Source organism: Apis dorsata, unplaced genomic scaffold (genome assembly GCF_000469605.1).
Source record: "Apis dorsata unplaced genomic scaffold, Apis dorsata 1.3 scaffold_44, whole genome shotgun sequence".
NCBI lineage: Eukaryota > Metazoa > Arthropoda > Insecta > Hymenoptera > Apidae > Apis > Apis dorsata.
The window spans coordinates 2,609,570-2,624,350 of NW_006263346.1; the positions used below are offsets into that span (position 1 = coordinate 2,609,570).

Sequence of the window (14,781 nt, forward strand, 5' to 3'; positions counted from 1 at the left end):
TGTACATAACGATGCACAGCACGTTTCCAAATATTTCTTTTAACTTCGATGATAAGTCCAATTATCGCTCCAAACATAATCTCATGGATTAATCTTGACGAAAAAATAATACACTCGCCTCGAAACTTTTTCCATCGATTCCCCCCGAAAAAGAGCGTCGATGAACGAACAAGTGGCGCAAACAGGAAAAGAAAAAAAAAAACAAAGTGGACAAAATACCATACCATCTATCTATCCAAACAGAATCCACCAACCAAGAACAAAGAAGAGGAAAAACGAGAATGAAAGCGAGGTAAAGAGAGGCGATTTAAAGCGCGCAGAATCCGAAGGATTTTGCTAAGGATTTGCCGCACGTAGCCCGACAACGCCGCGGATCCGTGGAAATTTCTATGGTCGAACTTAAACGAGAACGAGAGAATGAGAGAGAGAGAGAGGAGGGAAAATCGACGAAGGGGTGGTTGGAAGGCGGTTGGGTAGCAGGAATGCTGATTAGTCGGTGCTCGTGCGCCGTAACACTATAACCTATCCGGCGAGGAAGATAAGATTCGAGGGGGCGAGAAGGGTTGTGGAAGACGAGCGAAGAGAGGAAGAGAAAAGGGGTTGTTGCCGCGTCCTATCTACCTATCTATCTATCTATCTGGACGGGGACGGGGGTGGTGAAACGGAGAGGGAAAGACGTGGGCAGGAGGGAGAAGCCGGCGGCTTAATAGGGAGGAAATTGAGTGCTCGAGCAATATTGAGGAGGATTCGGGATTCGCCAGGATCGTATCCATCCGTCCGCTTTCGGATTCCTCGAGCGTGCACCGGCTTCCTCCTATCACCGCCGCCTGGCGTGCGGCCAGGGGCTCTCATTCGCCGTGAGCGGGACCGAATCGCGGCACCCTCACCCTCCTCCCTCCTGTGCCACGTATTCCACGACGACGACGACGACGGCGATACGAGCGTCGTCCCTGGCGGAACGAGTTCGCGTAAATTTAACCCCCGAGCGGATTTGCGGCCTTCCACCCAACTTTTACTCGCCGAGAGGTGTCCGTGCACGTTCACACGGGCCAAGACTTATCCCGTCTCGGAAGAAATTAATCACGATGAGAGATCGACTCGATCGATTCGCGGTTTTTTCAAAATGGATTGGAAATTTTTCGACACGTTTGCGATTGATATTATTGATGCTGAAAATTGGAATAGAAGCTCCATTGAAAGTGACGTTTTTGGATATAAACCAACGTATACCTTTGGCACGATACGACACGATAATTGTCTCGTTGGTGACGGATTTCGATGGTTTTTTTAATTCAGAAATTTTTATCCCTCCATGATGAAAGTAACGAAGCCTATATATGTAGCGTCAAAAAAAACCAAATAAAAGGCACGGAAAAAAAAATAAACAACACTCTATGCGCGTGTATCCACAAATCCAAATGGTGATGGCGTATCGATTGCCGGCCCGATGGCAGCAGTGGAAATTGATTTTCGCATTAGAAAAGCGACGGGATCGTTTGAATCTCGATCGGCCGCGAGAAATTTCGATTGTTCGATGATGTTTGTTTTTCGTGTCATCGGCTACGTTTAATATTTAATTTGCGGGTATCAACTGCTCGATATAGTAATGTAATCGGTGGATAGTTTCCAGCCGGTAAATACAAACGGGCGAGTTACACGAGTTGTGTACGCGAGCGCGACTGTTTGTAAGTTTAATCGGTATCGAATGGGAAACATGAAAATGATCAGCTCGGTGCTTTGTATTTTCATATGCGCCTCTTTCAACATCGATCGTTACGTACAATTATCGTAATGCAATTAATCGAGTATTTAATCTTCTATTTAATTATTTACACCTTACGTGTGCATACCGTTTTTGAAGAATATCGATACGAATGGCCAAGAAAATGGCCACAAAAAAATGAGACAGAGATATCGTGCGCTTCAGAAGTATAAAATTTTTTTACAAGCTATACGTTAATCCTCACAATTTCCAAACCTACAATCTTTACTTTCATCGATTGACGCACGTAATTTTGAACGAAAGTAATATTCGTTGATATTAAGTTACGATAGTGCGCTTCAAAAGTATAAAATTTTTTTACAAGCTATTCGTTAATCCTCACAATTTCCAAACCTACAATCTTTATTTTCATCGATTTCATAACTTTGAACGAAAGTAATATTCGTTGATATTAAATTAATTACGATAGAAACGATGTACAAAACTATACTTTACTTACGCTTACTACGTCCATTTTAAAATAAAAATTAAACAAAAATTCGCAAGTTTTTCACAAAATCATCAAACGCCTACAATATTAATAAACAGATCTCGTTATTGCCCCCAGCAATGAACAGCCCCCCTTCATCGGTTTCATTCGAAATTCCCATGTCTGCCCCTCCCCCTCCTGAAATTTTCGCGTGTCCGATTAAACTCCCGACACATGAACCGCGTACACTCGCCATCCACACACACACACACACACACACACAGGCGCACGCGCGCACACTCGCGTTCATCACAGCGGGTAATTTATCTTCCATTGGCGTGCACTCACCCCGATAATGGCGTTGAGCTCGGTCATGGTCACTTGTTTGGCTCTGTCAACAGCAGTAGCGACTTGTTGTTGGTGTTCCTGCGAGAGAAATGGCAGGATCTGAGCAATTATGGCGTTTAACCTCTTCGCTATCTCTGTCTGAAAGCAGAAAGGAGAACGATCCTTATTAAAGGGTAAACCGTTTTCAACGGGAGGGAAAGATCGGCGGACCGTGCTCCTGCCTCTTAATTGAACCACGGGAGGATAACGATTGTCCTTTCCCCTCGCACACTCTCCCTCTCCCTCTCTCTCTCTTTCCCTCCTTTTCTTTTCTACCCGGGTATCAATCATCAACCCGTGACACCCCCCTCGGCTCGTGATCGTGGCAGCGTGCATTACTTAATTCGAGTTTTATTGAGTCCAGAGGCTTTCTCGATTGATCGTTTAGCTCGAATCGTCGGCCTGTGCGCGCGTGATTTATATCGCGGTTCACGCGTCAATCCAGCGACACGCGTATAGGTAATTGACTGTTATTATCTCTCGTTCGCGTGACAGCGTGTATTCAGAGGGAATATATTCGAGGGGGGGATGGGGAATTAAATATAGATCCCGGAATTTCCTATTTCGTTGGAATCGCTCGCGCGTATACAAACATTCGCGATGCGATTCTTTTTCTTCTTTTTTTAACATCAATTATCAATTCCTCGTTTCTTTATAGATAATTTTGGATAGGTACGGTTTTGGGAAAGGGATTTACATTCATCGTGCCGTTTAATAAATGTTTCATAATTACGAGATACCCTCTCGAAATTTAAACGGCACACGATACAAAATTACGATAAATGAATAATGCAGTAAATATTATTGAATAATACAAATAATAATAATGAATGATAATATTACAACGATAATACTGAATATTCCAATACAAATGAATAATTTACGACAAATAAAACGGATATAAATGGATATCCTGATATTCATAAAATACCCGAATACCCACCCGATATTCCCGTCACGTTTGAAATAAATATATATATATATATTTTTTCGCATCATTAATAAACGCAAAAAGTTGATGGAAGAACGATTTCGTGAAATTACATGATTACGATAAAGAGAGGCGTCGTGACCGCTGTGGAACGTTAAGTGAGGTTGGCTTAACGCCACCCCTTACGAGGGAAGAACGAAACAGGTGCAGGTGTGCCATATCTGGTCGAGGGTGTTTACGACACCCTGAGGCCAGAACAGACTGATGGGGATTAAATTAAATCCACGCTGAATCGGCGGTAGCTTCCTCTCTCTCTCTCTCTCCCTCTCTTCCTGGCTCAATTTTCGTCTCGACCGATGCCGACGGGCATTACCTGTATCTGCCATCACTTTGGCCGGAAATTAAGGTCGGTAGACGAGCTGGAAAAGTCATGTGTCGCGGCGGTACACCGGAAAACCGTCAAGTGTTCCGGGCAAAACTGGCGAGCCCTTCTTGATACTTGATTGTGAACTCAACGTTTAGACGTGTGTTGTAATAGGATCAATTAGGTATAGGGTGACAACGAAGGAAGTTATACTGGGTGACTCATTTGTAATAAAGTAATATTGGGATTTGGAGATATGGATGTTTTACAAGAGATTTATCAGAAATTTTTCAGAAGAACGTTTATTAAGATATAAATGAATGTATAATTTTCCTTGAAAATTAAGCTATATATATAATAGCTATATATATATATATATATAATATATAATATAATAGGATACGTTTTTTGCGAGCTTTACGTAAAGTTTCTAAGTCGAGGTTTGTGTTGTTTCTTCATCGTTGAACGCTAAATTTAAATTTTGCGTTCGAAGGAGATTGCATTTCATCAGACTCGAATTTTAATTGGTTTCAACTTTAACGAAGCAGCCGCATAATTGGGAATAATAATTCGATTAGTGTGTGTATTTAATCGCGCCACCTCTTCCCGCTAACATTTGTAAAGAGACGCATGGGTTAATTTCGACGACGCGTAAATCGATTTTACCGATCGCGAAGATGTTAATTGAGAGGCGGGAAATTTGAAACTAGTTTACGATCGTTGCACGGAATCGTGGAATTTTAGAGAGTTTTTTAGTCGAGAATTCTGACCGATCGATGTTATCTCTTGATATAATATAATAATAAAATAATGTGTGCAATAATTGCATCCATAAAGTAATAAAGAATCATGCGAGAAACAATAAGAATCAAAAGAATTTGTATCATTATCGTATAAAGATCGTATCGTATAAAATTGATAAAAGAATATTCTTTATAATCCACCTTTTGAAACGTCAAAGATTCGAATTAATAATATCGTACAATACTGTGCGCGCATTCCAAAGAAATTCTAATAAATCGTTATAATATCTTATATCATATCTCAAGTAAAACACCAATCGATAACAACAACAACGACAAAGAATTTTTTATTCGATATATTCTATCCCTGCATTTCAACTTCACATTTCCTGAACAATTATCTTTTCATTAAAATCGTCACAAAGTTACGATTACGATATATGGATTTCTTACACATACATCGAACGAATAAACGACAACGAATATTAATATCAAATCACTACTTATATATTTCACAAGAATTCTTCACAAACTCTACAATCCTGACGAATCCTCGATTCCCAAAATCTCAACTCCCCTAAATAATAAAACCAAGATGAAATATATATAATTGAATATATATAAAATTATATATAATAAAATAAAAAAATATATAAAATTCAAAATTGAAAATATATAAAATTATACGAAATACTTATTATACTTGTCCCTCCGCCGGTCCAAATTACCCGGTCAAAGGAAAATAATTATCTCTCGATCCTCTCCTTTCCCCCCTCGAGCTGTGTTTTCTCGCAAGACGTGTGTGCGTCGGAACGGAAGAGGTCGCGCAACAGGAAGGCGAAGCTGCCTGGTTGTCCACCGACTTTGGACACGAGACCGTATAAACCCGTCTCGGTAAACACCCTCCTCCTCCCTCTCATCTCCTCCATTTCACGCTCCCTCCCCCTGGATGCCAAGCAGCGGCGGAAACACGAGCATCGCGGGCCGCCAGCACCCGCAATCACCGCCGCTTAAACGATGCTAATTGAAATATCGCGCGGCCCCTAAAATCCTTGGCAAGTTTCCCTCTCTCTCTCGCGAAAGAGAGAGGGGAGTTGACGAACGCGCGGAAAGAAGGAGGAAGCGGGAGTTGTTTTAATAACCCGCCGCCCTTCTCAACGCTAGTCATTAGGGCCGCTAATTATAACGTGTGAGGGGGGGGGGGGGGGCCGGGGAAAAAAAAGGTTGGGATTTCCTTTTTTTTTTTTTTTTTTTTTTTTGAGGGAAGAGGGAAATAATTATTCCTCTTTAACACCTTGTCTGAGGGGTAGTTATGTATGGTGATATTTGGTGAGAGTTGGATATTTTTATTATTGCGAATATTTGTGAAATCGAAAATCTGTTGGACAGTGAAACTGAGTAGAAGTGTGGATGCTGGTGAGTTAATGTCGTGAAAAAGATTTTGAAGCATTATGAAAAGTTAACAAGATATCTCGGAAAAAATTATTAGGGATAAAATGGGCGAGTTCTTTTGTATTCACTTTGTTTTTTAAAAAAAGATTGAAGAGAATTTCTTTTTATGTTTATTATATGTAAAATATTGTATGCAATTGCACGTAAAAATTAAAGAGACGGTAATTTTTTTTCAAATATTGTTACTCGTCTCATCAATGAAAAATTAGATTTTCTAAGATCTATGTATATAGATATATTATAAAATTAAAATGTTTAAAGTATTATGTTATTTTATTTTTTTGCTTAAAATGAATTATGCAAAAAAAAAACTTGTTCCTCTTATCGTTCTAAAATTTATTTTTAGTTATGCAAATGTAGATTTTAGCTAGCTGTTTGCAAATTGCAATGGTAATCAAAACTATTCGTAGCCTTGTATCGAATCAGATATTTTTAAAGTAAATCAATATTTAATCTCATAGCAATTTAATTAATTCTCATAATCCATTATTTAAAGATAAACACGATTAATATCCTTCATAATAATCTAATAAAAAAGAATAAAAAAAAAACAATTATATAAAACTGAAATATAACGATATTATTCGTAGATTTTGATTTAAACATTATGAGTTTTAATTTTTACATAAAAATTAATTTTAAAATCGAACTTTGAATCATTCTATCAATTTTTTTTTTAACTTTAAAATATATAAAAAATATATAAAACTAGAAAAATCCACGTTACCAATTTTTCCCCTCCCCATAAATTTACTTAAAGAAATTTACAATTTCGTTTTCTCTATTATATTCTCTTAACACATTGAAACATCAAAGCACTTGCATTATTATACAATAAAACAGCAAACAAAAAAACAAATAAAAAAAAAAACAACAAAAATCAACTTATCAAAATTTTCCTCTCACATTCTTCATTTCTTCACGTTTCTTCAACATCAAATTCATTACCAAGAGATATACATAATTCCATAACTCGTCTCGTTTCTTCTTCATTCAATAATGAATTTCGCTCAACAATTCCAACGGAATAATTTGCATAAACTTTCTTCAAGCGTCGCAAACCACCACCACCAATCTTTCATTTATCCCCAATCGTTATCTCTGTCCCTATTGAAAATCACTTTGCACGAACAATAAAACAAAGAATACCAACCTCTCCGCAAAAGCTTCTTCAAATTGTATTCTCTCGAGTTCGTGGCGTGCAAAATTCGCCTTTTAAATCCGAGGGTGGTGGTCACAAAGGGTGCAAACGAGAAGTTTCGCGTTAATTTCGAGCGCGTTGATACAATTTCACGGCGCATAATCAAGCCGCGGGGGTTGAAAGAATCCTCCTCCTCCTCTCCCTACCCCTCCCCCGCGAGAAAGAAAGGAATGGAAAAATCGCGCGAGAGGCGAGACAAGATGGAGGGAGAGACGTACAAGACGTAATTGCGTTGCCAAGAAGTTTTCTCCGGTTGAAGAGGTAACCAAGGAAATAATGAATGGCTCGGATGCTTTAGTCAGCGCGCGAAGAAAAGGGTGAAAAGGAATAAAAGGTGGAAATAGAGGGTTGGTTTGAAGGGAGAGGAGAAGGGGGAGGAGAGTTTTGGCGCTCATTGTCCCGGATTTCACACGGGAGAGATGAAAACCTTGTCCGGAATGAATTTTTTTCCTCCCTACCGAGGCCAAATTGGACCAAGAAGATTGCCAGTCTCTGACTGGCTACGTGTCCCCCTTTTTTTCCGCTGCAAAAGACACTCTATCCGCTTCCGCTCGAGAGATTGCCATCAACGAACACTCCTGCGATACTACTAGAATACGCTCGACGAAAGTCGAATATCTTTCGAGTCGATATTTTCAGATATTTCGGATATTTTTGATTCGTGCTCGATTTAACGATGATTTTTTTAATTTTATTTTATTTCATTTTATTTTTTTTTTTTTTTAGATCTGTCGAAAAAGTCTTTAATTCGATCGTACAAATTTCTTTTTATACAGATTGAAAATATTTATAATACACATTAATAGATTTTAAATTAAAAAAGATCGTAGAAATTAAACGTTCAGAATTAGAAATAGTAATTATCATTTCCCTTTCCCTTTCTCTATCGATTATTAATTTCTCAAGATCAGACTACCCCTCAAACACCACTTTAATCTTGACTTAATATATACTTTCTAATCCTAACCTAACGATTTAACGTATAACTAAGTACACGTGATGTATTTCAATTGCATATTATACAAAAAAAAAAAATGTAACAATGAATTAGAGGAAAAATTTTTCCCCGCTTGATATACGCTCGCCGGATATAAAATATTTCGTCATCGGTTGAATAACAAATTCGTCGGTGCTGAGGCGCGTCGAGACAAGAAAGAGGCTGCTCGTAATATCGCGAAACCCGCAAGAAGCTTTAGGAAAGTGGCTGCACTTCGCGTCTATACACCGTCGCATTTCCGCGTCGACACGGATCTCCGTCGTACGCCACGTGAAATAAGCGTTTCTTGGAATCCATACACACACATACACACACAGAGAGACATCCGTCTGGCAAAAGCTGGCAGCAACATTCACGGCATGAAAACGCAAAGCGACAAAGTGCCGCCGATAAAATTCTTCGCCGGTAAAACGGTGACGTGAACCGAATACTCCCCCTCCTCCCCCTGCTTCCATCCCGCCTACACAACCGAATCTCGATATACAGCCGATAATCTAATACCGCGTTCCTGGGAATAATCTCGATGATCGGGAGAAAAGACGGATCTGGATGATATCCTGATTTTCGTTTAGGTCTGAGATGAAGTTTTAGAAGGGGATGAGTCGTGAGAAGTTGAGGAAGAAGAAGAAGGAAAATTGGATTCTTTTTTTTTTGTTGTTCATTGATTTTTATTTAATTTTTTTCCTTTATCACAGATGTGAGAAGATGTGTAATGAATCGGAAATCGAAGAAAGGAAAGATGGATTGGATATTTTTGTTTATTCGACTTTTGGCAGGATTATTTGATAGAGGATGATGTCAGAGGATGATTTAATAATAGATATCGATTATGATAGTATCATATCGTGGATTGTTATAATTAATTTTTAATTTTAGTCGATAGGACAATGTATGTTTGAATTTATTATAGAAAGATAGATTAATATACGTAATATCGTAAAGATTACTATTATTAAATTTTAACGTTTCAAAATACTTTTAATTTAATTAAGGAGGACTTGTGTACATAAAAGAATAATAATATCATAACGTGTTTGAAAAAAAGAAAATTACGTAAATGAATATAATTATATATAGAATATCAAAATTTATTATCCTCTTTTTTCATTTGACAAAAATGAAAAATATTTCCAATCATTTTAGTGTAACATTAAAAACTCTTTCAAGTATAAAATTAAAATTAAAGTTATCGAACAAACCACTGATAAATCGCGAAGACAAAACTTACTCGTGCACTTTATTATTTTGTACCAAACTTCTCCTCGTGTTTCCTCAGCTTTTTATCATCGAAAAGTGCTCTATTATTGTCTTCGATAAACAGTTTACCCGTAACTAGCGTGTTCTTTACGACCTCCCACGCCTCGAAATTGCGCCTCATTATAGCCCACGTGAAAGCAGCCGTGTGGATTATAAATAGGAATCCTTTATTCTCGAATGTTTCGAATTAAACTGTGACGTTTCCATAAAGAACTTTTAATATTTAACTTTTGTTTTGCAAAACCGACAGGAACAAAATACATTGGCGAAGATTTCTTCTAGATGTCAAAATAAATATAAAAGACGATAAATACGAAATTGTTCGGTCTTATTCTTATTGGATTATAAATAATTTGAAATGCTCGCATTTGGACGACTCTATTTTTCGCCACACTGTTAAATTATAACACCTACAATTTATTAAATACAAGTCACAACGAGTTTATTTTAATCTTTCGAATCGATTCGTCAAAGATATACCAACCAATATTTTTTAATTTCGAGTCCAAAAGCAGTTGTATGAAAAGTATTATTAAATTATCAAAGCATTCTCCGTGGAAAAATAATCAAACTAGAGATATTGCGTGACATGGAATATATACCATGTATATATATGTACATATATTATATACGTACACCTTGATATTTTGTTTGGCCCATGTTCTTTTCGCCCGAGCTCGGGCAAAGTTTCGTTCCGCGATGAACCATTGTTTGTTATCGCTTTCGTAAAACAAACACGCGTGGACGTTGGCACAAAGGTGATGATAACAAAAATCTAAGGTGGTATACAACTGTTTGCGTTGGACGTGTAACGTCGAACTTAGTAAACCACGTTCAGAAATAGTAGTTCGTAAATTTATTTGAATACTCTCTGCTTTTTACTCGCGTCTTTAAATAAAAACGGATGATTCCTCGATATATAAAAAAAAATTATTGCGATTCTAATCCAAGGAAGTTTTCTTTTTCTTTTTTGGAAAAAAGATTTTCGGTAAAAATAACAGAGATTACAATTTAAAGGAGGGAGAAGAGCAAATTACTCGCTTTGACGTTCGTATACGATATAAATAAATTTTAATTTGGAATAAACTGTTCGTCAATCTAGTCTTCTGCGTTGTATCTGTTCTAAAATAGTTATAAAATAGTTATTAAAACCGCTCGCTCAAATGTTTACGCTTAACGAAATTCGTTATTCCCATGGGCCAGGATACACTCGAGTAAAATATTTCCACCTTTGCCGGGATTACATTTTAAATTTTACGTAAACACACAAAGAAAATGGTCGTGTAAATTCAACCTCGCGCGCGCCGAGAAATAAACTCTCTCTCTCTCTCTCTCTCGAAAAATAAACTTACCAAAGTTCAAAGCTGCCTGAAAGAAAAAAAGAGAATCTACATTTTTTTTCAAACCGGTAACACGTAACGAGATGGTTGCGAAACGCGAGGCAAGAAAGGAAGAAATTATTTGAAAAATAACACGCGCTACACATTTCCGTGCGAAAAAAGCTTTCGACCACTTTTTCATCACAATCATTAGCTAACTAATTTCCTGCATACCAATAAAGAAAACAATAGAATAGAGTTCAATTTTCAAAATAGAAATATTATTATACAATATATATAAACTAACATTCGATATCGAATTATTATTTACAGATACGTCATACGACTCTATAAGAGAGACGAAATTTTAAAATTTCCTCCTCGAATTTATTTATTCATTTCAATATTATTTATTATTCTATTCTTTTCAAGTTTATCAAAATTTTACTCCTGTCTTTACAATCTGCCTTTTTACTTTTCACTATTTTAACAACTCATTTTAACCATTCTTACCTCAAACGTGTCAAAACACACCCCTAACGTCTAACACATCGTATCACATATTACTCATCCTTTCAAGTAAAACAACCGTTTCACATCCTCCAATTTACCTTTTTTTTTGCTTTACCCCTCTCCTCCTACACTTACTTACTTACACTTACTGCCATTGGTGGGACACGTTTAATTGAAGAGTCAGCAAGCAACGGTAACGCGGGCTGGTTATAAGCTTGGGCGGAAAGTTTGCGGGGGTGTGAGGCGGCACACGTTTGGCTCGATATATAGGGAGGGAAGGGTGGTAAAACGGCCCGTTACTCGGCACTAACGAGTAAACCAGCAGTTGCTCGTCGGACTTTCCCCCGGTATTATGCTACACGAGCAAATAAACCGGCGTGTTCGGCTAACTCTCTGGGTTTCTGGTAAGCCCCCTATACACCGGCTCCACTCCGCTGTAAAGCCCGGCTAACGTCCGCGTGATTGCAATATTCCGCGGCTTGTGGAGCCGCCGGATGTATCCGCCGCGCGACCGTGTATCCCCCTCTCCCCTCCTCGACGTCGTCGCTTCGCCTACGTTAAGGCAACCCTCCTCGACAACCACGATCCGCACAACAAGCGGCGAAAATTTCGTTGTCCGTTATGTATACGCTCGAGGGGGGGGAGGAAGTTGGATTTAATCGAGTCGAGCACGCGAAACTGGAGGGTTGCTGCGCACAGAGATGATTGAAGGGGAGGGGGTTATTAATTGGGATTACAAATCGAAAGTTTGATTTCTGTTTTTAGATTTTCGTTATGATAATCTGATAATTCGATAGAAGGGGGATAGGGTGGTTTATGCGTAGGGTGTTGTTAATGGAGAAAGGGGTATCCGATATATTTTTTGTAACGATTTTCTATGGGATGGAAGGAAGGATATTTCGTAAACTAAAAGAGTTTTGGGGGAGGGTTTTGAATCTCGCGAGGGAAGCGTAAGTGAAGTTGGCCGGTTATCAAATCAGGAAAGCGTAGTTCAAATCGATGTTTAGCAGATTTGGAAGGTTGTCAGTTTGGATCGTAGTCAAATCGGTTGAGAGCGCGATCAATTCGGAGATCGCCGATGCAGCGAATTTGAAGGATAGTCGAGTCGAAACGTGGCTGATTAAAATGCATAGTGAAACCGAAACGAGACCTACTCGATATATATTCGTTGAAAATTGAAACGTTCCAAATTTGAACGGAAGTTAATTTATTAGGAAGTCTCACACGAATCCTCGAATCGAATTCTATTAATTTATTCGTAACAGAAGACTGCTCCAACGACAGCCGTGTTTCGCCTCCTTCCCCCTCGCCATCCCGCGTAAATATTATCGTTTCAAGTTTTTTTTCCACAACGATTCCACGCACGTGCACCACGCGTGGCTTCGTTATAAACGGGAAACACAACGGACGAGTCCTTTTTTTTTTTCTGTTTTTTTTTCTATTTCGAAAAAAATTTTAAATTGGTATCGAAATGATAAAGTGAATAGCCGGGACAAGGGTGTGCGCGGATGCATTGCAGTTGTGCAACGGGTTTACGATAAAACGGAGGGGGAGGAGGATATACAGGAGGAACCGTTGAAAACTCATCGGCCATTGTGCTCGTCCGCCGCACCGAAAGTTAGGTTTAATCAATTTAGCTTTCTGTAACCAATCCTCGTTCTGCTGCAAACTTCTACGCCAACAGCGCGCGCTCACGTTACGGAAAGGACAAATGAATTGTTGGTACAATGCGGAAATTCTGTTTGACTCGCTCTCTCCCTCTCGATGGAATAAAAAAATGGAGAAAAAAATTAGCGAGGAACTCTGAAAATATCGAATCAAATATCTTTACTCTCGGTATTCTATTACTTAATCCTTTCAATCTTGTTATTATTATTATTTATTGCGATAAAAATTACGGAATAATATTTAATAATAAACTGAACGTAATATGTAATATCGGGGAAAGAAAAAAAAAATATATATATAGCGTCAGTTGTTGGCGCGATACCGATTACTCATTGTTCGTGATGGAAACTGGACTTAATCAGCTCGCTGTAATCGCTTTATTCTTTTCTTTTTTTTTTTTTTTCTTCGCATCGAGGAAAATAATAACCGGTTGCATCGCGAAGTGATTAACGCTTTATCTGTTATCTAGCTTAGCCAGTTACGCAGGCTTAGAGGAGATCCTTAGAGTGTGAAAGTTGGGCCGCGATGATCGATGCGTTGAGAAATCCGAAAGGCGTTGAAAAGAGAGAGGGGAGGGAAGGGAAGATAATTGAACGCGAGCATTTAGAAATTTCACTTTTCGATTTCTCCGGGCGGGGTGGGGTTGGGGCACAAATCCATCTGCCGCGATTAAACATGATCGATCCGTTCAGAAAGCGCTGATATCGCATAACGAGATAGCCAATTTAAACGCGGAACAATTCCCACGCTTACTTTGCATGAAGAAACTTTATATTATTCGTAACCGACCGGTATTATTCTCGCCCGACGATCAATTATCCGGCTCAAGAAAATTAGTGTTTTCCCAAGAATCGAATTTCCATCTGGGAATTGAGAGTCATGCGAGATCTCACGGCCATCGATGTTCAATTAATCCCTTCGGTGATTAAGACTGGTGAAAAAGACTAATGTTTATTTTTTTTCTTCTTTTTTTCTTTTTTTACACATTGTGGTCGATGGTAAATATGGTAATTTATGGAATCTATGCATTAATGTAATAATAATTGTTACTTAAATACCGTGTTTCACGTAATTTATTCGAAGGAAAGACAGCTTTTAATAAAATCGATAGTGATATTCGATTAATATTCATCGATATTCAAGATATTATTATCTTCTTATAAACGTAAGAAAATTTACCTTTGAAAAATTCTATCAAAAATTGGAAAAAATTGGAATCGCTGTAACTTCGAGGATAATGATTTTCGAAAAACGAATGAAAACGATCGATTAGAAAGATGGAAGCTCGTCCTTTGAAACACTTTTTCGTTTGTCTCAATACTTCCGGTTTTTCAATTGCTCGCTAAAATCTCTCATTTGTACCATTTGTCTCATTGACCCATTCCAAACTTTATTTCTGGAAGAAACGTAGTATTTCATTAGGGGGGAAAAAAATGTCACTAGATCCCGACTCATCGTTCATAATTTCTGCTTTCCTTTCCTTTCTTTCCAACTTCTTTTGCACGAAAACTCTAACGTGAAAAGATAATATACAAACACTTTCATTCCCAATTTAACTCAATTTCCTATCTTTTCCCACACACAGATCATCGACCGATATAAAATTAAAAAAACGAAAGGGGGACAACAAAAAGAGAAAAAAAGAGATAAAAATAGAAAAGGAAAAAAACAAATACGAAATAAAAACAGAACCATCCTCTCCATCCCCTCTCTCCTCCCCCTTCCAAAAAAGCAGCCGTTTCGGCAACGCTGTCATG

General features: G+C 38.2%; 1 protein-coding gene across 3 annotated transcripts in view; it reads right to left on the minus strand.

Moving 5' to 3' along the window:
- Window positions 1-14,781, minus strand: part of LOC102679352 (protein groucho-like) — a 126,385-nt gene that overhangs the window by 38,953 nt on the left and 72,651 nt on the right. For all 3 annotated transcript variants that reach the window (XM_031513926.1, XM_006608824.2, XM_006608823.2), the window contains one exon: window positions 2,541-2,678. In XM_031513926.1, the coding sequence (XP_031369786.1) occupies window positions 2,541-2,678 (138 nt within the window). The remainder of the gene's footprint in view (window positions 1-2,540; window positions 2,679-14,781) is intronic.